Source organism: Saccostrea echinata, unplaced genomic scaffold (assembly GCF_033153115.1).
Source record: "Saccostrea echinata isolate AGI-Se365-2 ecotype Australia unplaced genomic scaffold, CSIRO_AGI_Sech_v1 ptg000002l, whole genome shotgun sequence".
NCBI lineage: Eukaryota > Metazoa > Mollusca > Bivalvia > Ostreida > Ostreidae > Saccostrea > Saccostrea echinata.
The window spans coordinates 20,821,622-20,847,828 of record NW_026889751.1 but is presented as its reverse complement, the minus strand read 5'-3'; the positions used below and the strand labels follow the sequence as shown (position 1 = coordinate 20,847,828).

The 26,207-nt window shown below is 37.3% G+C and overlaps 1 protein-coding gene across 1 annotated transcript in view; it reads right to left on the bottom strand.

Annotated features, from left to right (window-relative positions):
* Positions 1 to 5,228: 5,228 nt before the first annotated feature.
* The window catches only part of LOC133178120 (uncharacterized), a 56,314-nt gene continuing 35,335 nt past the window's right edge, over positions 5,229 to 26,207 (bottom strand). Inside the window, exons 23-30 of the mRNA XM_061312878.1 lie at positions 26,063 to 26,116; positions 23,551 to 23,771; positions 22,886 to 23,229; positions 19,035 to 22,684; positions 16,657 to 16,796; positions 7,163 to 13,199; positions 6,000 to 6,490; positions 5,229 to 5,804 (exon numbers count right to left, since the gene is read on the bottom strand). Of these exons, the coding sequence (XP_061168862.1) occupies positions 6,187 to 6,490; positions 7,163 to 13,199; positions 16,657 to 16,796; positions 19,035 to 22,684; positions 22,886 to 23,229; positions 23,551 to 23,771; positions 26,063 to 26,116 (10,750 nt within the window). The 3' untranslated portion in view covers positions 5,229 to 5,804; positions 6,000 to 6,186. The remainder of the gene's footprint in view (positions 5,805 to 5,999; positions 6,491 to 7,162; positions 13,200 to 16,656; positions 16,797 to 19,034; positions 22,685 to 22,885; positions 23,230 to 23,550; positions 23,772 to 26,062; positions 26,117 to 26,207) is intronic.

Below are 26,207 nucleotides of genomic sequence, written 5' to 3'. Positions count from 1 at the left end.
ATAGTAAAAAGTTACATTGGAAAAAATGGGGGAGGGGGCAGCCCCCCCCCCAACCCCCCGATGCCTGTAAGAAATACACATGTACTGCATTGTATATCATTTTCGGCTGATACATAAGTCGAAAATGATATATTTAAAAACAGCTTATTGAGACAAAAGGATTACATTATCGAAAACATATAGTGCATATTAGAATACAAAAATAAGAAAAAGGTGTCTCGATCTCAGATTTAAAAAGAAAAAAATGGAAAAGGGGGGGGGGGGTCCAGCCCCCAAGTGCCTGTGAGCAAATGAACACAAAAAACAACAACAAGACAAAAAAACAGTCTTAGTTCTATTCTTTTTTTTAATAAGGGTGTATGTGTGAATGAGTTTAACATTTATATTTATTGCCCCTTAGGACTTCAAAAAAAACCCCAAAAACAAAACAAAACAAAACAAAACAAAAAAAAAACAAACAAACAAACAAACAAAAAAACGAAAACAAAACAAAAACAATAACCATCATAGTGTGGAATGCATCACGTAAAACATAAAATAAAAAATGTCAGAACGCAATCTTCTTAGAAACTGAACAGTATTTATATATATATATCAATATGGCTTGAGGTGAAGTACAATATTGACCCAATAATTAACGAATTTACACTTCCCTTCAAAAAGACCCGTACATATTTCAGTGTATGGTCAGTAGAAAACAACCATACAGCAGATAATACAAAATCAAATCTTGCCTGGTCTTAGGAGCATAATCTCGATAAATATATAAAATTATTTTCATTTACTAGTACATACAATTTAACGATGAATACCAGATTTTCTTTTCTAATATTTATGTAGATGTATTTAGTGTAGCAGAGTACAGCCAATAAAGCTAGTCTAAGATAAATTTGCTACCTATGTATGAACAAACATGTATGAATAGATCATGCCACAAATCTTTATTTTAATTACCACTTATATTACACTATAAGGCAAAAGTAAATGTAAAGTGTAATCGGTGGTTTATTAACTGTTACTAACATGTAGTGGCTTTGTTCTTTCGGATAAACGTTGTAAAAACGTTTTGAAAGTTTAATTGGTTTACATCATGGAAAAAACTACAGATATATTTTTTAGGCAAATTAATTTTTCAAGAATGTTTAATATAATTTTTAAGTGCCATAGGTTGTGGTTTTATTTGCATCTGTTCAAGCATTATTGTAATTTTTGGCGATAACTGTAATTTTCAGACCTACAACACTACAACTTTTAACTAATTTTTTCATATATATATACATGTAGTATGTTTAGAGATAGTAGTAAAATGTTAACTGCAATGCAGTAGTCAAGTCCCCTTTAATAAGAGTTAGGAGTCCCCAGTAGTAAGAGTTGGGGTAGTGTGAATGAGTGAGTAGAGAAAGGGTTTGTCGGGGAGATAAGGAGAGAGTGAGTGGTAGTGGAGGTGGAGAGGGAGGGGAGAGAGAGGAGGAGTGGGGAGGGAGGAAGTGGAGTGGGGAGTGGAGAGAGAGAGAAAGGGAAGTGGAGATGGGGAGTCGGTCGGGAGTGGAGAGGAGGAGTCTGGAGGGAGTGGAGAGGGGGGAGGGAGTGGAGCGGGGTTGGGAGGGAATGGGGAGAGAGGGAGTGGGATTAATGTGGTAGTCAGATACACGGTTTCCTACTTGTTTGGGCTAGTGGGTTAACCCTTTAGCTCAATCGGTAGAGCACTGGACTGGTAAGCCAGAGGCCCCGGGTTCAATTCCCAGCAGAGGCACATAAATGTCTCTGTTACATTTGGCGCCCACGTTGGGACCCGGGTGTTCTCTGGCTGGTGAAAGTGATTGCCCCCAGAACTTCGCCCCACAGGCGTCGGCACTCCAAAAGAGATGAGGACTTTTCATACTCTGGAGGGGGACAATGTGGTAGTGTCAGATGCATGGCTACCTACTACCTTGGACTAGTGGGTTATCCCTTTAGCTCAATCGGTAGAGCACTGGACTGAGGCCCCGGGTTCAATCCGCAGCAGAGGCACATAAATGTCTCTGTTACATTAAGAGAGAGGGAGTGGGAAGAGAGGGAATAAGAGTGGTGGGAAAGCAGGGAATGGGAGTGTAGAGAGATTGGAGAGAGAGGGAGACAAGGGACAAGGAATGAGATTGGGGATAGAGTGAGCGGTAGTTGAGATTTCCTATTTTAAAATTTTTCTTCATTATAAAAAAAATGCAGCGTTTGGCCAAAGAAGAGCATGGTATGATGTCTGCAAGGTGTTTGGTTCAAAATAAAACAATTCAAAAAGTGTTGTTTTTATTAGTTGGAAAGTACTTTGGCTAAATTAAGGAATGTAAAAATGTCTGTTATTGAGTAAACACGACACTCAATAGGCAATACTTGACTATTGCGAGATTGTACCGTAAAATTGTGACAACCGGAAGTGTGATGGACCGAGTACGGATGCGAAGGCAAAATAACTACAAGGCGACATGTAGACATTTTGCTTAATATCGTTTGAGAAACAGGGCCGTCATCGCTGTTTCAACCTCTCTGACCACCATCGTTAAGCGCCAATCTTTTGTAACACGTAATTTTTGGTCCGTTTCAGGAGTGATAATTCCTGAAAATATACGACAAAGATGAAATATATTTCTACGATGTTTCATAAAATTCTTGAGGTTCCAGCATAAAGTGACAATTATATAATGTATGATAAAAGATGACATATAAAGACAAAGGACAATAAACAATGAGTCTTTGCATGCTATGCGACATGTATTTATAATATATGGTGACCACATTACATAAGACATGATGGGTCGTTGCACAATAAAAGATTTGTGCAGCTTATATATATATACAACATATTAACCTTGACTTTACACGTACATGTAATATCTGATCATATATGATATAAACATTATTCATATTAAATAGAATAAACAATCAATTTTTAAAAGTGGGAAAATTAACTTAAATGGAAGAAATCACTTAGCCAAGAAAAAGATACACAATTTACGAACAGCATTCATGTTTTGATTGTGATTAACTTATTAAACATGTTTAAGTCATGATAAGAATTTGCAATGATCAAAACAAAATTTGGATAAGATTTAATAATTTTGAAAGTTGATAAACGGTAGTTCAAATTGATACTTATATCAGCGAACAATTTTTTAAAGGTGCTGCGCAATTAACTTCAGGAAAATAGTTTGCGTTCAAGAGTGTCATTTGAGAGTGTTGCTCTACGTATGTATGCTCTACGTATGAACAATTTCTAAAACGAGGCAAGTTATTGACAAACAAGTTAATTAAACAAGAATATCAGCAGTCTCGTTTAAAGTCATCATTTCGTAAGTTCTATGGTCGATACAATGACCTTGTCAGCAAATACAACCTTTCATTAAGTCAAATGCTGACTGACTTTCTTTTTCATACTAATTGTTAGGCCATTATTTACTCACTGAATTATCGACGGATTTTTCCGTTATTTCCCGATCATGACAAGTTGCACACGGCGGGTGTGACCGGTCGGCAGGGGATGCTCACTCCTCCATGGCACCTGATCCCACCTCTGATGTCTTAGAGGTCCGTATTTGCTCTGCTCCTATTTTGTAATGTTTAATATTTCATTGAAATCGGTAAACGTAGATTTACTCATGATCGAGGTAGATGCATTTGCAGATGAAAATACTAAGTTTTGCGTTAACAGTTTTGTTTCATGTATATTTTGTTTGGTATGAGGATTAGCCGTTGAACAATTTCAGAAATCTACAGACATGTACGATAACATGCTAGTGCGGGTTGTGTATTTTTTCTGCAATGGTGCAACAAATGTGTGTGGAGTTCCGAAATCACAAAACCTTGACATTGGGAGGACGTAACAAAGAAAGCATTTATAGTTTGAATAACCTCATTTAGAAACTTGTGTATCGTATGACTTGAAACAGCTTGAATACATAATGTATGTTAAATTGCCTCCTCATCAGCGTACAAAGCGCAGTTTTGTCTCTCATTAAAAGTGCATTGATTTGACGACTACTTACAGAAATTCTGAAGATGGAAACATGGTCATATGACTCGATCAAATGACAAAGCCATATGTGTAGCTAGTATATGCAAAACATTTTAAACCATATATATGAAACGTGCTAGTTTCACTACTACCCTGTAGGAAGCAATGTCAGTTGGGGGGGGGGGGGGGGACAAAACCATATATTTTCAATTTGGGTGCGAACTACCAATTAAGGAAAATTCCTTGACAGGGAAAAAAAAGTCATCAGACGTAATTACTGAGGTGGCATATCCATAAAGTAGCTTTGTTTTCTATAGTATACTACATATCGGCAAATTTATTCCCGAGGTTCCTAGGGCCATGCCAAAATCAATTTTGATAAACTAATCAGCTTAACAAAATTTGATGGTTATCTTGCCTTCGTGTCTCTATTAAGTTTCATGATATGTCTTTCTTCAGCCTCATGTCAAATTTTCTCAATAAAATCTCCAAGCGTTTGTATTTATATTGACCTAGTCCGATGTGGTATTAAGGACTGCAAGCGGAAAAAGAACAATAACTTATTTCTCCATATCAACAGAACACAAAACAATAAATTTGTTTTCACTGTTTAATAACTTTATATTTTCACACAAAATGAATTATTATATTTTGGTGAATTTCATTTGATGGTATTTATGAGATTACACTTTGAGAACTTGATTAAAAAACATATTCATTGTCACTAGACAAACCTTAACACCTTGAGAATAAGTCACTAGCATTGTCTTTTGTCCACTTCATGCAAAAAATGAACATTTGCATATATTAACACACAAAACATATTAACAGTAATATAATTGAGTAATTGATTGTTGTCCTTAAGGAAGTTGTAAGAAAGGGGTTTTCAGTATGAGAATTATTTCACCATGCACCAAAATCTGAAAACTAGAGATTTAACTTCACTATATAAATAAAATTTTAAAAATTTTGAACCAATACTTTTTCTACACTTGGATACGGAGGAGTACATATTACTCAGTATGAAGTTATGTAAATAAATAATCATGAATGAAAATGCCCTAGCAAAAAATATATAAAATGACCTACACATTGTCAAAAAATTTAATTCTGAATGGACGGCAAAAAATGAAAGCTGCCAAGAACAGCATTAGAGGCAAAAAAATAAATATGATCATGATTTTCAATATCAAGAAATTGAGGAATACATTGAATTTTCATAAAAATGACATGATTTTGTTAAAAAAAAATATTCCGTAATAGGATACAGAGCTTATAATTAGAGTGTACAAATCATAATCCACAAAGACTGAACAGAGTTAACACAGATTATTTTGACTAGATAAAGTTTAGTGGATATTTGGAAGGAATCATCAACATCACAGATTTAAAAACAAATATTTAAAATAAAACCTGCAACATCTTTCTTAACAATTACTTTAACAACATCTAAAAACTTACCCAGCTAAAAATAAATAGAGATTTGATTCCTGGAGAACAGACTCTCTCAAAGAAACACAATTTACAAACAAATAAAATGTGAGTAATATTCTTATAAACATTTAGAATTATTACTAAAAAATATTTATCACTATAAACTTTTTTCTCAGAACAAATGATTGGTCAATAGCACATCTGAGCACCAATAGCACCATAATACACACAAGTATCACAACAAATTCCTCCTCAATGTGATCAAATCATCAGTTTATCTATAGATCCAAAATAGTCAATGAAGAAAAACAGAAGAGAAGGAAGATCTGTCTGCATCAGTATCTCTCCACTGTCTCACTTTTTCCGATTCATCATCTGTCAGGACCTGAAAGATAAGAAAGATTTTATTTGAACTAAAAATGTTAAATCCAAGTACTATTTATGAAAGTCTTACATGTGTATAGAAATTAATGTTTAAAACCATTGACAGTAACTTTTATTTTCAATCCGAAAATGATGAAAAATACAGCTGACAAAAGATAATGAAATCAACAAGCACTACAATTTCATATAAATTTACCTTTGAATGCAAGAGATTCATCATGTTGTAAATCAGCTCGGCCATTCATCATAAAATCCAACAGAAGAGAATGATCATGTGAACAAAGTACAATGAAATCACAACAAATGAAACTTTATAAGATAAGTCTTTGGCACCAACATAAAATATCACAGATAAGCAAGTCATCCATTGTTTCCTGAGCTTGTCACCTTCGAGTCGTGTGTCGTCGTTTTAGCTTGGCTTTAATATCTGAGGACTGGATTGGTCGAATTCTGTTTGGATCAATTCCATGATACGTTCCAACGTCTGATATCACTGACCCTGGTGACGACGGTCTATGACGTGAAGTCAGATTGCTGACTTCCTTCTCGTAAAGTTCGTAACTTCCGCACAATGTGCCTGATATGCTGCGGTGACTGGCATCCAGCAGATCTGAAGCGTAGTCACTGTAGGAAGAATAAGGATGTCTAGGCATTGAACTCGGACGATCGACACTCATATGGGAGTTCCTAAAAACAGAGTCAAAATATAGAATATCCTCTTTCCTAACTAGAAAGAACTTTTCAGTGAATTTTATGAGAATACTTCTATTTATAAATGCAGTAAAACATGCTTATAGCCAGGGACCAACAATTTTGATTCATTATAAATGTAATTTGTTATATCCGTTCTATTCAAAATACATTTTAAAACCAAGAGAATGAAAATCACTTTGCTGTACAGAGGAGTTCATTACAAGTGTGTTTGCTATAAGCATGTTTTACTGTAATAAAATTAAAAACTAAGTGATTTCTTTTTCATGAAAAAAATTCATAAAGCATTAAAGTTGTCATTCAGCAATCATCCAAAGAAAAGAAAATTGTATGAGGCCATCTTTAAAATAATGTTTGTTTACCCTTTCGACTCAGGATAAAAAAAAATTGGTTTCTTAGGTAGGTGGGTACATTTTTTTTTTTTTCAGGAACATCAAGCTGAATTTTGAAAATCTATTTAAATTGAAGTATTACTAAAACTAAAATAGTTGTTAATGGGATGAGAAAATTCCAGAATGAATTAAAAAATAATCGTTTCATGGAGGTTTAAAAAAAACTTTTGAGTTGGGCTAATTTTAGCCAGTCAGTCAGGAGAGGGCAAACAAACAATTTCATAAAGATGGCCTGAAATAATATATTTGACTATACCTAACACTGGATGGTTTTTTGCTGTAAGAGTCCAGTATGTGTTGAGCTCTCTGGATCTCTGTCCTGTTCTGAAGACGAATCTGTTCTATCTCATGGAGCAGCTGTCGACTCTCACTGCCTGTGTAGTAGTTTCTAGATTCTAGTTGATGGTCCAGTGAATGGTCCATCACTGGTCGAAATCTGGGCTCTGGTGAAATGGACCCAGTGGACAGCTGGGTAGGGGAGTGCAGAGTATTGCTGGGAGGTCTGGAGTCAGAGGAAACACTTCTGGGGGAATCCCTATCCCTGGGTCGAGGAGGAACAAGGTAGGTACTATAGCCATAGTCAACAGAAGAGGGCAGCTCATCTGCCACAGAAAAAGCTATCTTAGGTGAGTAGTTGAGTTGTCGGTTGTGGTAGGATGTTCTGGGAGAGAAGGTGGACTCTCGAGGTGAGTACATTGAGTAGCTATCATATACCTGGGTTTCTGAGTCAAAGAATCTGTCTTGAGTACTTGCGGACCGTGGTGAGAGGTAGTCATGGTGAAGTCTTGGGCTGGGATATGATGTAGTCCTGTGGTGCAGAGATGGAGAACTTGACCTGCTAATCCTGTTCAGGAAGTCTGGATCCTCTGTGTGTTTGACAAGCTCTTTACGGAGATGGACTAAATGATCCATGTGTTGTTTTGGAGTCATATACTGTGAGGAGGAATGGACAGATGAAGTAGGACTAACACTTCTGGAGCCTCTCTCTGGCAAAGACTCCTGAAAGGAATTGTTCAAATTATGCAGGGTTTGTGATCTTTCATAGTTCTGAAGTTCCAGCATTCTTTCAACCTTGAAGGCCTCTATTTCAGCATTCCTCCTCATCCTCAAGAAATCCCTGTTCCTTCCTTTAGTCCTACCTCGACCTGTTCCCTGCTTTCTCTGCATTTTCTCACGACACATTTCAATGTCTGTTTTGGACTGCTGTAGCTCATTTCTGTACATGGTCAGATGTTCTCTTGTGATGTTTGGATGGTATATTGTACTCATTCTCTCTTTGTCACTGTCCCAATGATCCTCTAAAGACTTCAAAATAAGGTCAGTTTGACCTATGCAGTAGTTCAGTTTAGCTTCCAAAAGTTCTACAGTAAAACTGGCAGGGAGGTAGTTCAAGGAGAGCATTTCAATTATCTGGACCCTCTCTTTATGAAGCTTATCAAGTTTCTGCTTTATTTGATTATTGCTGAGGTTAGTAATTGGCTGTGAATCTGGCTCTCCAGTGATGGCACTCAGATCTAGCTTTAAACTGGGCCCTCCATTCTCGTGAATCTCACGTTGGACATTCTCAGACAGATCAGCATTTCCATTCATCATTACATGATTATCTGCTTCTCTACTAAGATGCTGCAACCTTGACCTGAGTGGCACACTGATGTCTTGTGATGGTATCTCTGTTTCTATGGCAACTGGTGAGGTGGGCGGTGTTATACACCCTTCGTCATCACTAAGAACATCATCCACTGTCTCTGCCTTATGTGTTGTCTTCACTCCAACAGTTTCATTTGTATACATGTCATTTTGACTACCTTTCTTTGTTGGAATATCTGTACTCTCCCTTACAACCTTATCTGTTTTTTGGTCTCTAGTTTGAGTGGGGGACTGCCAATTCATACGTGGGAGGCTGTGTTGTCTGTTTGCTTCTTCTGCAACAAATTCTTCATGGACTCCTTGAGGTCCTCCTTCTTTCCTCAGTTTCTCTGTCATTCTTTTTCTATTCTCTGTTGCCATTCTAAATTTCTCCATCATCTTCTCATGCTCCTCCTTTAGTTTCTCCATCTCACTGTTGCTTGCACTTAGGTTTGGATAGTTATATTCTGTTTCCAGATTATATTCCTTTTCAACAAGAATGGTTTCTGTTACCTCATCATCTGCTTTCTTTTGTATTAAGTCTTTTGTTTTCTTTTTGGGGGCCGGTTTTCTTGATTCTTGTTTAGCAGGTGATGGTTCTCTGCTCAGCCTATCAAAATAGTCAACTGTATCTCTGACATTTCCCAGGCTTTCAGTGTTGATATTTCCATCCACCTCTGAGAGATCAGGAAGAACCTCGGTCGTCTCCACTTCAGATAAAGTAAGTGTAGGAAAGCTGATGTCAGTCTGAGTGCTGGAGGTCTCCAAGTTCTGAAGGGAGGTAGAGGTTTGTGTTGTGTCATCTCTGTGTGCAGAAACTGCATCTATAGATCCATACCGATACTCTCCAGGCAATCTCTGTTGTAGGTTCTGAACTCGTGCATTGTTTTCTATTACAATTGAGGATAAATTCTGCCAGTTTTCTGTGTCCTCAGTCAGATGTAGTTCAGTTGTCCTTCCTCGAGTCAACTCTTCTGTGCTTTTTGCTCTGTATGGAGAATCTAATCCAGGAAGAACTCGATTATCCTTAGCATGAGTTGGCAAGATGGTTTCATTTGTCTGAGTTCCAAACTCCACCAAGCCCTGAGACACCTCAGCATTTCTTTCCTCATCTCTAGGCCTCATGGTGGAGTTGTAGCTAGTATGCTGATGAGTGTCATCTGGATGTGCATGTTGACTTGGGAATCGAGAATACTGCATGTCATCTGGTAGCTCTGTCAGTGAGAAGTCACTGTCACCAATCTCTGCTGATGTGCTGTCTTTGACATCAGAAGTATTTTGGGACTCTCTCTCACTTGTCTCAACACAGGGTGGGAAGATGCCCTCATTGTTGCTAGAATCATCAGCCACCTCAATCTTTGAGTGAACTTCTAACAAACTAGTAGACCTTGACCGATGGATTTTTTGCTGACTCAGGCCTTGTTTTGGTAAATTGTCTGATGACATGGAGCGGGTGGGAATAGGTAGGACACTTTCATCAATTCCAAATTTATGTCGCAGTGGCTTGTCATCATCTTCATTGTCTGTATAGCTCCTAGGCCTTTGCTCCCAATTTTCCATACCATCAATGGCTTCTTCCTCTTGTATAATTGTGTCTCTGTTTGAGCTTCTACCATCTTCATCACTCTCATCACCCCTGTCTTCTAACACTTCAGTGCTGCTTAAAATGTTGTACTCTGGCTGTTTGGATGTGAAAGACTTCAGTTGCTCCATGCTGTCTTTGCTGTGTGATTGACCCATAAATACAAATACAATGCTGTCATTAGAGCTGTTGGCATTGTCATCCTTTGCTTCTTCATACTGATCCATGCAGGCCTCTGACATGGATCGTCTGATCTCTTCACGATCCTCTGTTGGAACATCTGACATCGATGGAGACTTTTCTTTGATCAGGTTGTACTTATATTTAGATTTTTCATCAGCTTCAACAGTTTGTTCCTCTTGAGGTACATCATAGTCATCAATAAGAATCTCCCCTGGAGACAAAGATCGCTCACTGTTTGTTTCACATCTCACATCAGAATCAGATTCTTCTGAGGAGGATGTCACCTCAATAGGAAAATTTGATCTTTGTTGGACTTTCTTTTGCATCACATCACTAACTTCCTGGTCAGAGCTTTCCTTTTTAGAGTCATCTTCACTTTTTCCTAGATCACAAGTATCACTATCGTCAAACACATTTCCAGAGTCCTTAAGAGGTGATTTTCTTACACTTTTGTTCTCAATTTCCAGTGCCTTTGTATTTAGAATCTCTGCCGGAATCTGTGGAGTTTCAATCTCACTTGTCCTGACCTCTATGGGTCCAAGATGTCCTCCTCCAACTCTCAATATTTTGTCAGACTCATAAAGACGACTACCTCTGGGAGACACAGTGGTAGAATCTCCATCGGTGTGGTAGTCAGAACTGATAGCAGAGTCACTCAGACTTCTCACTCTCCGCTGGAGATTAGCCAATTTCTGCTGGATTTCTCTCTTCATCTCTCTGTGGAGACTTCCATCATCTTTTGTCTGCTTTCTGGGAATGGCCTTTGGTTCCTGAGAATCTGCATCAACAGAAATTGCTTGTATATTCTTCAAGTCTGCTGGTACAAGCAACTTTTCAGTTGTCTCTTCAGCCTTTTGAGGTTCCTCTGATGTCTCCGATATCTCTGTCTTACTAAGTCGAGGTGATTGTTGAGGTGTTGTGTAAGAAGAACTAGAGCTGGAGTGCACTTCATCACAGATCTCCTCCACAAAGTATTTTCTGGTAGGATCATATTCATCAGAGTGTTCAGCATCCTCTGTGGTTGTGTTGATGGGATTTTCAATTAAATCCCTGAGGACATCCATTGCACTTGAGCCCTGTATCACACTGGAAGCAACTTCTGAGGAAGGTGAGGTCACTGTGCACTGTGATCTACTCAATCTCTTTAATGGAGGACTAACTGTTTGTAAACTTTGTTCTGTAGGATTGATGCTTTCTATGTTTTCTTCATTCAAATGCAGTACTGTTTGCTCACCAACCCTTCTGTATCTATTTGGTTGCTGTGCATCATCTGTTATCTTTGATCTTGGTGTGCTTTTATTTGATGACCTATCCCCAGGGAGGGAATCCAAATCGTCTGCTGAGTCAGACATAAATGATGTGTTTCCTCTCCTTCCATCACCAATCATTGTTCCATAATCAGAGGTAGTATCAGACTCTATAGGAGAAGTTAAGGACTTGACTCCTCTGGGGTCTTCTGAAATCTGAACATTTAGTGGAGGCCCTCTTTCCTCCACATAGCTATTTCCATATTCATTCTGAATTTGGTTTTCCACATGGTGTCCATCAGCATTTGACACAGTAGAGGATCCCTGAAAGTTTCTCTCAGATACAAGAACATGAGTTGGAGATTCTGCATCGGATCTACTGAACACAACTCTCTCATGGTTCACCAGCTCATCATGATTTTCCACTCTGTGAGTATCTGTATTTGTCACATTAATATTAATAGTTTCTGGGATCGTTGTTGACAAATTAGGTGAATTCAAGCCATATGTTTTATATTCCACCTTGTTGACATTATAGAACACATTGGTCTCCTCTTCTTTCACAGTTACTTCATATCTGACAGGAGACTGGATAGGCACAGCCCTGCCACTTGGAGGACTTTCCAGAATAAAACTCCCATGATCGAAAAATCTGTCTGAAGAAGATGGAGATTGAGGTGATACTGTCTCTGTCTCTAATGAGTAACAATTATCCTCCTCTGACGAAACATCCGAATCCAGCGTAGCACTGTTTTCAGTAGGAGGACAATTAGGATCCACTGTCTCTGTGGACCACACATCAGCACAGGTCATCTCTAACTTGGATGATTTGTGTTTCCTTGGAGTCCTCCGTCCAGTGGGTGTATTGAGTCCCCCTGATGCTCTAGCCTTCCTGGGAGAGGAAGAACTTTTATCTGAACTCCATACACTGACTGGGGAGGTAATTAGGTGGTGAATCCCAGGTCTTGGGGAGCGGAGTGAGGAATGAAGAGAAGACAATGGTGACATTAATGGACTATCAACAGAGGACAAATCCGTCTGCTGCTCACTGTCTCTTGTCTCAGAGGTGGTTCTTGACCCTGATTTACCAACAGATCCATAAGAGGAATCCACAGAGTTCATGTCTGTCCGAAGTTTTTGTGGACGATGGGCAGGCCCATCAACTGGTCTCTGACTAGTCAACATGTTTGTATCACTACTGCCTCCTGGAATATTTTGTTCCTGATCATCTATTTCCCTTAGTACAGAACAGTACTTTTCTACTTCAGAATTCAGACTACTTACTGAACCACTTTTAGGAAGAGTTTTATCTGAATCAATATTTTCTAGATTCACAGAGTGATTGATACTGGAACATTCTTGTTCAAGATTTCTATGTTCACTGTCTTTTGTAGCATCATCATCAGATAATCCTACTGCTGTTGCATCATGGGAGATTTCTTCATCAGATTTTGATTGCTCGGGCTGACTAAGCTCTTCCTCTTTGCTGATCAGTGCAGTATCTGAATTGTGGCTCTCACTTTCTGTAGTAAGTTGATATTCCTCGGAGCTCTGACAATATGGACACTTCCCGGATTTCTTGTATGGCTTGAGTTGTGCTCTTCTTCGTCGCCGGGATCCTGAAGTTGGTCTAGAGCAAGACTTTGACTGCGAACCTGGAAACAAAAATAAATTACTGTTATTTAATTGGCTTCATTCTTTAAAACCTTACATTGTCATTCTTCTGACAAGCAGTTCTTAAAATTACTGGAAAGATACCAGATACCTAAAACAGTAATGAAATACTCTTTTTTTATATTTGCATACTAGTACTTTCCCATGAGCATTTGATATCATAAGGAGTTTAAATTTGTGCTTGCATAATAATGAACTAATAACAATATAATTCCATCATAATAAAACTATAAATCTAATTTGATTTAAATCATGACACTGTAACTTTTTAGGTCTATTCTAATCTTTGTTTAGCCTTTCTTAAAAGCCAATTATTTGGTATCCCCTTAAAGACACTCCATGGCAGACCCTTAAAAGAAACTGACCTAATCTAAATCCTTATCAAGATGTTAAGCCTTTCATTATACAACATTCTAATTAAAAAGTGGAGCATTATTCTGACCTCTACATACATGTATATAAAAACCTATCCATTTCTTAGTGGATCTGGCAATTAAACAAAATTTTTCATTCCACTAAAGGTCTCCCTTTAATTTTATTTCTTGCTTTTGTTTACACTGGCCTTTCAGGTAAATAGATTGTGAATGTACTATTAATCTTTCAAAATGTATCATACCCCTGACACTTCAAACAAGATTGGTGTTCGGTTTTTAATGCTTTTTTTTATTCCAATCATTTAATTTCTTCCACTGAGTGAATAAATTTAATCCTCATTTTTGACAATGATGTTTTGATTACACTGCTACCTATAATTTATTTTTCTGGTTTTGAAATGAATATCCGTGAAATGTGCTATCATAAAATGGACATTTTGCTACCAACTGTAGACAAGACAGCCATGCCATCACCAACAGGAATTTCCTATAAATCTATCTATCTTATCAATTAAAGCACCAAATCTAAAGTACAAAAGAAGAATTAAAACTCCCACATCTAGGCTGCCTCAATCAAGCGTCAGAAAAATATAAAAACCAACAAAGCTTCACAAGAATTTTAAATCAATCAAGTTCAGAAAGCTAGTTTAGCTATCTCTGGTTAGATAACCAGTTCCTGGGGACAGAATTTGGTCTTTTTTCTTTCCTGGCACAGGAAGCTATTCAAAGTAGGGAGTTTATATAGCTGATTATAGTGTATCTATGGCCCAGATCAGCATTTATTTACCCAACATTCAAAACAGTATTACCACTAGTCCATTTCTTATGGTATGTATAAGCAGTCAACACATGTTTGCAAACAATTCAAAATCTTGTAGCACTCTGACAATACGAAAATTTGGAAGTGGTTGTTTGACAGGTCAATTAAGGAAACCATGCAGGGCTTCAATTGTGCTCAATGGCTTGAATTCTCTGTCAATATATCCAGCTCTTAAAAGTCCTTGTGAAGTTTACCTGCGAACACTTTCATACCCCTTTCAAATTCGCCAGTAAAAGACACAATAATGACATAATGGAGATAGGGGTACAAAAATATATGAACCTAGCTGCCATTCAAACAATAGCACTATAAAGGATCATTATATGACACGAGTTAGTCGGGAAATCCAACTGCTATATGTTTTCACTGAATGATTACAATGCCACAAATGTTAATAAGAGAAGTACAGCAATGTTGAAATATTGATTTTCCATTTTTAAATCTTTGATCTCCAATTACAAACCGAGCAGTATTTTCGATCTGCAGACTTCTAATGACATTTTAATTGTCAATCTAAACTTATTTTTGATCAAAAATAATCCTCCAATGTTGGACAAAATGCAAAGATATAAACATCTGAATTAAAATGCAAAAGTTTTCAAATACCTGACCAGGTCAAATATAAAATCCAACAAAGTTATTCCTCGGTGAATGAAAACCGTTCTAATGCACCGAGACCAGGACAGAACTTTTAAAGCCACGGAAATCTTACTGGCATCAAGCCATGGTTAAACTTCTTATACCCACTATCGTATTGATGTTTGAAACTGTATGACACTGAGCTTTTTTAACTCAAGGATGTTATGAATGACGGACCATGCATATTGATTTATGTGAGCTGATGAAAACAATTAAAGGCAGGCACACATCAATAATACAAAACAAGCTTATACAGCTTCAGTACACATAGTTTTTCTTATAGTTAAATTTCTACCAATTCATCCCATTTGTATGTTTATGACTGCATGATTAAAAACTTTATGACAAACACATAAAAAAAAAGAAAATTTTCCAAAATTACCCTGATAACTGTCAAAAAGGTGTAACTTTGTACAAATTCTTTCAGTAGATGTAAGAAAGGAGGAATTTTTTTTTATGTCAATGTGGCAGTCTGAGCCATTAGCATCAATATACAGAGATATTGGGAACAGCGACATTATATATACTTAATCTACTTATCGAAACTTTCAGATAATTAGCTCCCTGTCCAATATCATATCAATCAAAGTAAGATTAAACAGCATCTTGGCTGATAAAAAGAAGGCATGACCATCATGCAAATCAAAATAGATTAATATGTATAGCGATAGACTGAAAGTCCTATGTCTCAAAAAGTAAGAGTTAATTATACAGAGTGCTAAATGTTTGAACCCAATCACACAAAATAATCTGTTCATTTGTTTTGTCTACTTTTATCTCAACATTTCACCATCCTTGATACTTTCAGTAATGTAGCCCTCTCCAATTTTTTTTTTTTTTTTTCTGGGAGAAAACTGATCTCTCCCCCAAAAACATCAGATTAAAAAAACTATAGAAGGCAACATTATTGAAGCTAGATCCTCTAACATCCTGTGATGGTACATTTTGTTTTTCTGTACGTATTGTCGCTGGAGACAATAAATACCTACCCTCACTGCTCAATATTGTCATACATTGGTTCATATTGACACCGGCGACAATATGTGCCTATAGATGAGTTTTTTTTCTCCCTGCAGAATTGGTGACAAAATGTACTTTTCAAACTGGCACATATTGCGGTCAGCAACAATTATGTATGCTGCAAAAATTTGCATATTTTGTCACTAAAGCATTGTTTGAAGAATATTTGATAGGGGTAGGATAGAGAGAGAAATTTTTGGGGGTATTTTTGAGAAATGACAACTGTGTGCTATATAATTTCTTGTTCTTTAAGTGAACATACAATCTCATGAAAACTACTGGTAAAGATATAATTTTCAATTTGAATACATACCATTTTTGTATTAACTCAAGCATAAAAACAGAGAAACCAAAACCACTGCTGATCGTGCATAATGAAATATGCCTACGTGACAATTCTTTTTTGTTTACACATAAATTACATTGATTTCACAAAGCTACGAAAAAATCCTTAAACAACACTAATTGTTGCACAACAATATGTGCAGTGAGGGTAGGTGCATGTTGTGACTGATAAGGATATGCACAAAACGACAATATATATCATCACACACCCCTCCCCCTTCTCCTTTTAAGATTCCTTACCTGTGGCTTCAGCACTTTCTGCGAGGGGATCTGTGCCGTCTGATTCCCCACTCTCTAAGCGACCATTCCTCTGGATCATGGCACGCTGCCTGACTGCTCTCCGGGCAGAGGATAACTGGGGGGACACCTGATACACTCCCCTGGAAGAAAATATAAACCCTCGCTGTACAACTGTTTTAGCCTCTTTCCCTGAATGGAACTTTAGAATTAACAGGAGGGATTTACACAACTCCTGCTGTTTTCTGCATTGAATGAATTAGGAATTAATATCTCCCCAGGGTATCCATACATATACTTATCTAATGTCTAAATAAATCTTCTTTGAAAATAAAAATATCTAACACACTGGGCCATTTAATAATTATATATACCAAGGACTTCAGAGCAATTTTAGAATTAAGTAATATTTGTAAAGTATTGGTGACAAATAAGAGTACAAGTCATTACATGTGTGTTACTTGTACAGTATAAACACAAATATACCAGTAGCACGTACTTTAATTGTTACAAAGAATTAAGATTTAAAAGCAACCACTGGTAGTTCAAAAGTGAAATTAAGTGCATTTAATCTTAGTTTGGAGAATTTCATGAGCTTCTGTATGCACATTTCAAAATCATAAGTATGTATAGCTCATTCCTCTAACAGATTTTTCTTTTAACCAGATATCGAATTTACTTGCTACGCTTGAACCAAATCTCATGTTGCTCATAAAAGGTTTTACCAACTTACACTTGCAAAGCACTTTACTTGTAATCTGTATAGTATATGAACCTAAATTAACCCATCAACAAAACTAGATACATTTTCAAAAATTCATTGCAAAATTTTTGGGGTGAGACAATAAATATTTTATGATACATTGTTGAAGAATCGATACCAAATCAATTAATCTCACACACAATTCTCACGCTTTAGATTCTCAGGGTGCCAATAGTAGTAACTGAATGGTCCCTCCTGAGCAATACTGACATCTGTCATTAACAGATCAAACAAATTCCAGGACAACAGAAACACACTCTTTAATAAAACTCCATCAAATGTCTCCCATATCTTGCCAAAAAATCTCTGTTTCATTACAAATGTAGATATTTAAATCTCCCCAAGTCCAGACATGCATGAAATTAAATTCACAGGAGGTCACTTGATAATGTTCTATTCCAATGTTGTTTTTAATCAATCAAAAATTAATTTTCATTTGAAAAATTTAAAAAAATAGACCAAAAATTTAAACAACACTTTATTTAATGATAAAAATAAAATAAAATGAATAAATAAATTTAAAAAAAAAATGTTAAAAAAAAAAAAAAAAAAAAAAAAAAAAAAGAATAAAAAACCTGCCAAGTCATAGTTTAAATTTTAGTTAACAAAGGTGTGAATGAAAACGAATCACTATCAATGAAGTTCAATTTTTTGTAGTCCCTGCTATCAAACCAATCAGAACCGCTGTGCAATAAAAACCTCTGACAGAATCTGATAATGAATCTCTATACATAAAAGGAATTCAGTGAGCTCGCTGGGGAACGTCCATAAACACCTCCTAAATAAAGATGTTGACAAATACTTCACCTCAGGTGTCAGTGATTACCCGCTAAATTGAATTGTATTGGAAAAAGCCACCAATATCCCATGCACGGTAGCATTTAAAGATCTGACTGTGAATATTGTAGTGCATAATAAAACGAATTCCTAATCTGACGATGCAAGAACATAAAAAAAAAGTTTTATCATGTAATCTTTTTTCTTTTAGAGATGTCACTTTGTTGAAATTCCTAGTAATACATTTGATGATACATCAAAGAAATAAGTGTAATATATTTAAGCACAGAAAAAAATAAAATTGCAAATTTTATGTCCTTATGCATGTACATCTCTCAGTAAAGGGAAATAACTCTTATTACCTTACATACCAAAATGGGAAACTGCTTAAAAGTCAGTTAAGGAATCCAGCTTTGAGTCTGTGCATAATAATGTCTTTAATTTCATCCTTATCAACTACATTTGTTATGCTTCGTATGAATTTAAAAATCAAACAACATACAATTTTTACTGAGTTTATGTATATGATTTTATCAGTCCTACTTTGTTAATATTTATAGATTTTTTTTTTTTGCAGATAAAGGAAAACAAATTGGTAAAAATAATACAGTGCTCATCTTAAGGGCTGTAAATTGAATGCATGTTAATCTCAAATTATCCATTATTTAAGGTTATTCACTTTTACTCTATATGACCTATAAGCAATTTTTTCCCTCTATTTATCAGCAAACCTTTGGAATTAAAATCAGGCAGCTAGATTGCATGCAATTTAAAGAAAATATAAATGTACTGATAAGATCAATTAACTGCATTAATAACCTATCTACAGGAGTTGTCTTACCTTGCTGGCAGTCCTATGTGACCCTCTAGGACTTCCTGTAACTCCTGCAGCTGCTCCTTGACTTCCTGTAGGCTGTCATTAGAACAACTGTGGGTATCATCATGGGGACAAATGAGGGAAGGACTGGTACACACCCCCACTGTCTTCCTAGACTCTTCCTCCATGTCCACTGCAATAATGGATAATGACTTCTCATTTTCTGTTCCACTGAATTCACTAAATGAGGTAGAAATTTCCATGGACTCCTGCAATGCATTATTTGCTTCAATTTCCATGTTAGTCTCATTTTGGTCATCAAAACTCTGAGGAAAAATCAAGTTTGTCTGAGAGGCTGTTCCAGACACCGTAGAAGTGTCCTTCTTTGGTGATTCTGGAATGTTCACTTGTGAAGCTCTGTCGGTCTGTTCAACTGTTATACCATCACATGATTTATCAGCCATGTTCACTTTGTTTGAGTCCGAGTCCGATGGTGCCGAAATAGAATCACACTCTTCACTTTTTTCCTCAGGAGCTGGTGAATCCCCTGCCTCGCTTTTGCTCTGCTCTGCGAGATTGGAGTCTCCTGATGAAACATGCTGTGGATCACTCGTCCCTTGTTTTGAAGATAATAATGAAGTACTTTCAGTGACTGGTCCTTGGCTCTCTATATCCATTGCTGCAGTTTTATCATGGCTGGCTGACATTTTCTGAACAGTATGGTCAGTGTCTATTACTGATGAATCTGAGAATGTGGAATGTGCCTCTGATATGCTTTGATCCCTCTGTTCATGTACTAACTGTAAATTTGGTCCTGCTTGTATGAATTCTAAAGACTCCTTGTCTGGAATAAATGACTCTGACACTCTTTGGTCCCCTTGTACTAATTGTTCATTTTGCCCAGTTTCTTTAGAATCTGAAATTTTTGCCACTGTGGGCTGAATCACAGTTACACTTTGTTCCTTCTCCTCTTGTTCAAACTGTTCATCTGGTCCTGTTTGTTTGGAATTTTCAAATTTAGAATCTGAATCTCTATCCGCAATGGTCACTTGTGATGATGGAACTACCTTGTTTGATGATGATGAGAGAAACTCTGTTGACAATTCCTGGGGAATAGCTTTGATGGTGATATCTGGGGCACTTGTTTCTGATGTTGGGGAAATATTACCATTACCAGATAATGAGACTGGTGTAGCCGTCAGTTTCTCTGAATCATGTAAACTATCAATTTCTGAAGCCGAAATTTTATTTTCAGTTATATTTGTTGAGGTTTCAACACTTTCTTCGGATGGAAAGGACTCTGCAGATTTTTCATTCCTCCTTGACACTGAATCAACAATCACAGAGTGTAAATGTTCTTGCGTACTCAAATCTGGAACTTTGTCTGATGCTGAATGCGGATTTTCTGCTTCCTGAGACTCCTTTACTCCAGGTGAAATAGACAAATCACTACTTTCTGTTATGTGTGGAGATACAGAACTCTGTTGTACTTCTACGAAAGGCAATTGTGGACTCTCTGTTACCCCAGATGCTTGAGAGTTATTAGATTCAGGTAAATTTGCCAGTTTACTTTTGTCTGTGGTCTGTTGTGACACTGTAACCTGAGAAACAAAGTTCAAATCACTGTTCTTAGATGAATCGAGATCCTCTGTCAAGTTGCGTCCTTCACCAGAGGTCAACAATTCAGTGGAATTATTACTGTCACTGAGGAACGTTACACTTGCCTGAGAAGTAAGAGTGTCACGCATGTGTGATTCATCTAAAGAATCATCTAGATTTTCCTCACCCTCATCACCCTTTCTTTCTCTGGGACACTCCAGAGAATCAACCGATTTACTATCATCCAAAGAATCGGATGACACAGACACAGAGTCTGATGGAACAGATTCACCAGTAAAAAACTGACTTTCAGGGAATTGGGAGGTAGCCATTTTGTCTTGATTGTCAGGGTTAATATCAATATCATTCTCCGTCCTTGCCATTTTCATAGGCACAGAACTTGTCCTCTCACTAACTAAATCATGCTCCCTCTTTGATCCGGGTTTAGGAGACTCCGACAGATCCGACTCTTTCCTTGGTGATTCATCATCTGATAAAGTTTCCACTCCTTCCATGAACACAGCTTGATCAGATGCATCTATCTCGGTGTCCACTACTGTAGACACTTCTGACACGGTGGACCCTGTCTCAGAATACACACTGGGTTCTCGATGTAGTCTGCTACTATCAAAATCATCACATTCTTCAACATTTATTGTTGGCATCAGTTTAGTTTGAACATCATTTTCAGAATCAACACTTCCATCTCTCTGCTGTTCAATATCCTCATTTGACATTGATCTAGGGATACTGTAACTAATATTTTCTGGATAACTACCCATCCAGTTCAGAGAATTTTCCCTTCCTTGCAAACATGAGCTGCCTGCCCTTTGCCACTCCATTTGCTCAAAGTCTTGTGTATACTTATCAAATGCTTCAGCAAGCTCTTCCCCTAAAGGTTCAGAGTGTCTTCTGAATTCTTCCCCTTCAATCTGGGGACGTTTCTTTCTCCTCTTTACAACAACAACTTGACTGGTGCTCCTCTGTTCTGGCTCAGCTGGTTCCACCTCCTCAGCAATGGATTCTGGAACATTTGCTAGAGAGGAGGCACTGGCAATATGGCGTAGCCGTGATACAAATTTTCGACTACCACCATCAGAGTTCGGACTGAGTCTACTGTTTTCTGAATCTCTTTGCCTACCAGAGGGTGATGATCGTCTGCCAATAATATCATCATGGCTACCAGGAGATTGTCTTCTGCTTCTGACATCAGCTAAATCTCCAGTTGATGAATGCTTTTTGTCCAAAGGATCTTTCTTAGTCCCTGAAGATATCTGATCTGTACCTTTGGACTTTGGTGAAGGCTGGGATTTTTTGGCAGTGCTAGAACCTGCCTTTTCACTATTAGTCCTTGTATCCTTTTCATTTAAATCAGTAGGTTTCTTACCTCTCCTGCTGTCATTTGAGGACTTTTCATTTAACTGTCTCTCTGGAGTTTGCCTTGGAGATGGAGTTGACCTAGGGGTTGACCTTGGTGATTCGGACTTGAGACGACCTCGGGATATCCTGGGTGACATACTCCTGGATGGAGAATCTCTAGTAGGAGAGATAGGGGATCTTCTGTCCCTTGTTCTAACACTTGCATCATATGTAGCACCTGAACTCCTTGACAACTGCTTTGATTTAGGTTGATACTTAAATTTTGGCTCTGGAGCTTTATAAAGTCTATCCGTGACATTTTTTGCGGTTTTCACTAGTTTCTCACTTTTAGCACCACTTTTTCGTTTACCACCATCATCACCCTCTCCCACACTAGATGACATGTCCATACTTGCCTCACTTCCCTCAAACAAAGAATTAGTGGACTCTTCCATAGACTGATCATCTGGCTTCTGGGAGAGTCTATTTGAACAGGAGGGTAGGTCTCCCTCACTTCCTCTGGGTAAGGCCATGAGACTGGTGGTTCTTGTTGGGAAGCCTGGGTTGGTAGGACTGAGGACAGTAAGGACCTCCTCACTGCAGGCTGACCGGATAGGACGAGGCTGGTCTACTCCCACCATTAACAGGTCCTGTGTCTCCTCAATGTACAGCTCTAGCTGCTCCTCGCGTTCAGTCAGGTCCTCAATCTCCTTCATCTGTGAGAAATAAGAAATGTTTTGTTACAATATGCAGCTAAAATTTTCTATGTAAAAGAACTCATCTTGTGCATATAATCTTGTTTTTGTTATTTAAAGTACAAAACTTAAACTGTTTTTCAAGAAACAAAACTAGGTTCTTTTTGTTGAGGGTTTACCTCAACGATGTGCTATCTAAATGTATATATTTTAGCCCTGTACCTTGTTGGTCATCTCCTCGTAGTGGACAGCGTCCTCCGATTTGTATTCTTCCTCAACCTCCTTAATCTTCCCCATCTTCTGCTGAATCTCTCTTTGTGACATTTCAAACTGCTCCTCCAGGTCCTCAGATTGTCTCCTCAGTCGCTCCTCAGTTTCTCTGAGCTGGAGTCGTGACTTCAGCTCCGTGTGGAGGAGATCTTTGACTTTCCCCCAGCCAGATTGTTTAGCTGTGTTTATAGCCTCCTTCACATGCCCTGAGGAGTCTAGATCTGTCTGTGTAACCACTTCCGACACTGTCCCAAACTTCTGGAGATTTTTCAGCTCTGCTTGCAGTTTCTCATAAACTGAAATAAAAACAATCAATAACTGTTTGGCACACAAGCCAACATTTTCTCAAAATAAAAAAATAAAGTAATTGCACTGATGGCCTATTACATAATCTTGACATACATATTACCCAACAGCTTAAAATGATTGCTTGAGCATCAGATCAATATTTTGGCTACAGTATTGAGGAATAAAAAATGCTAATGCACTTAAGCTACTTCTGCTACAGAATCAATGTGGAAACCACATCAAAGCTGCCAGTAAAACAACAATAATTGTGCAAAACACTGAAATTTATATCAAATATTTATTAGTTTTGCATAGGATTTTATACTTACAGGCCTCCTTTTCCTTCTGTAGGCACTCGCGAGCATATTCAATCTCAGCCTCAGCCTTATCTCGCTGAGCTTGAGTCTCCTCCTTCATCCTGGTTGCTCTCTCCAGATCTCGCTGTATCTCGGCTCGGTGCTCCTCGTGAATCCGGTACAATTCTTCCTCTCGCTCCCGTCTCAGTTCCTCAGCTCTTTGGTGTTCATCTCGCAGCTGTTCCAGCTCTTTTCTAAAAAAAAATTTTTATGCAGTCATTTTCAAATGTGTTTGCAGGCTGCTGTGAACAAACATTTCCGATTCCTGCATATTATATCAAATGCAAGCTTGATGTCTATTAAAATTACATATTCATAACATGCTCAAATATAAAAAAAAAATTCCTTTCCCAATCATATTAACATAATACTATTTTACCTTCAAATAACATTTTATCATTATGGCTAAACAGAGATATATTTATATTTTATTCCTTTTGTGAAAAGCAATTAATAAATTATTATCACTTTTTGAATTTGCCATGGCAACCTCACCTATCTATTTTTTAAAAATACAGTGTGACATATCACTCCCTATTAAAAATTCAAATGTCAACAATCCATAAACGAAAAGAATATTCACAATTCAAATTATTCAGATCAATGCATCTGCTTGAGGTTCAGTCAATATTTGGCCAAAAACTACAGTCATCAAACATCAACACAAAATCTGCTCCAAGCTGAACAACATTACTGAATCAAATCACCTAAAACTACTCACGATTCCTGACTCTCGCTTGTCTTAAAGAGAATCCTACAGTTTATGTTACATCTCTGACCATTTGAACTTGATCATGTCACACAATAAGAAGAACTGGGTAGATTCCTGACATAACAGACACAGACTTCTACTATTACGCTGTGTATTGATTATTTCTATACAGACACTGGGCACTGCATGGCATCAATATTGTAGTACCGAGATATGACTTCTACACCTGTACTATACCTGGATAACTTACCTGAACAGGGAAAAATCACCTATACCATATTAAAGAGGGAAGATTGTTTACACAACAATTCATCTTTGTTATGTGTGGGCAAGAAACCAATCGACACACTTTATCACTTTTGGACAATGCTAACCATTTAAAATGGTCAATTTATCACTCTGATTTTTGGTTATATGTCCTTTTTATGACAGCTAAGTTTAAACTGCTTATCTTGCAAATTGTTACAAGAAGTTCAGAAGACACTCAGATATAATCCTTTTTTTTTCATTGGCACTTGCTGATAAAAGTATTTCAGCTTATATCATATATATGTTATATGTAAGTTTAATAGCATGTGTGTTGAAACGTGCTTCACTTTAAAAATCCAATCCATTTGAGAATATTAACTTAAACTTTGTACTTTGAAAAATCATTAAATTACACTTTAGGAATGATCTGAACACCCTGGATTGGTGACAAATGGGTTTCTGGATGGAAAAGTCTTGCTTATGATAGAGGGATTTTGACAAATGTGCAATGGTAACAACTAACCTGGTCAACATCACCATCACTGGCAGTGAGGTTGCACATCCTAGGGCTAGTAGTCTCCTTATCATAATCCCCTGACCCCTGACACCTATACACCTAATACTGGGGTAACTGTACTAGATCCTCCCGTAATCTTCCCTTTAAACCATGATCATCACTCACAACTGATTTTATATCTTCTGACAGAGACACTAATTGATGTGTCTCAAACCAAGCACATATGCCATTAGTACAGTACAATATAACACTTATCATTAACACCTTCAGAATACCCTTGATCCAAGTATATGCATCAGATACATAAATTAACAATTCCATAAATCAAAGGCCCCCAGGTCAACACTTGATAGATTTTAGAGGTACATTCAACTATCATAAATATTCTGTCTGAGTGTTAAGAGCTTAAGCACTGATTACAAAGGTATGAGACAGGGATTTGTGAATTTGATGACCTGGGGTAGAAAATTTGGCATGAAACCTGAAAAGTTTTACCTCTAAGGGCTCAATGAAGCTTTATCAGTTAACGTGTAATAAAATACCCTAGAAATTTTGAAATGGGTACAGCAGAATTTAAACTATCGAAAAAAGATAATTCCAGTCGACATTTCCAATACACATTGTAGGTCTTCTCACTGATTAAATCTGCCTGCCAAATAAATCTAAGTCTATTGGGGATACTGAAATTGAAAAATCTCTTTTTAGGTGCCTCACTGTCCTGAAATGGACCTTTGGTGTGCCCTCGGACCAGATATTAAATAGTGGGTCAACATGAACTCCTCCGCCATGTCGGACTTGTTCTATTTTCATTACCTACGTCTTCCCCCTCAGCGATTAGTCCATGACAGCTGGCAAACTTCTGCTTTTTAATCAATGATTTTTGTGTAATCGAAAGATGAGACAGCTTTTATCAACCGAGTAAAAAATATCCTCGTCACATGAGATCAATTCTGATTACTAGAACGGTCCTGCATAAATACATATTTGATTATGTAACATATACTTACTTTGCCTGATTAATTCTCTCTGATTCACTCCTGTACTGCCTTTCTAACTGCAGACTGAAAAAAAATAAATTGACAATGTGCATCCTACTTGTACATATACACAACAAATTAATATTCAGTATGCAGCATAAAAAGGTAGAGAAAA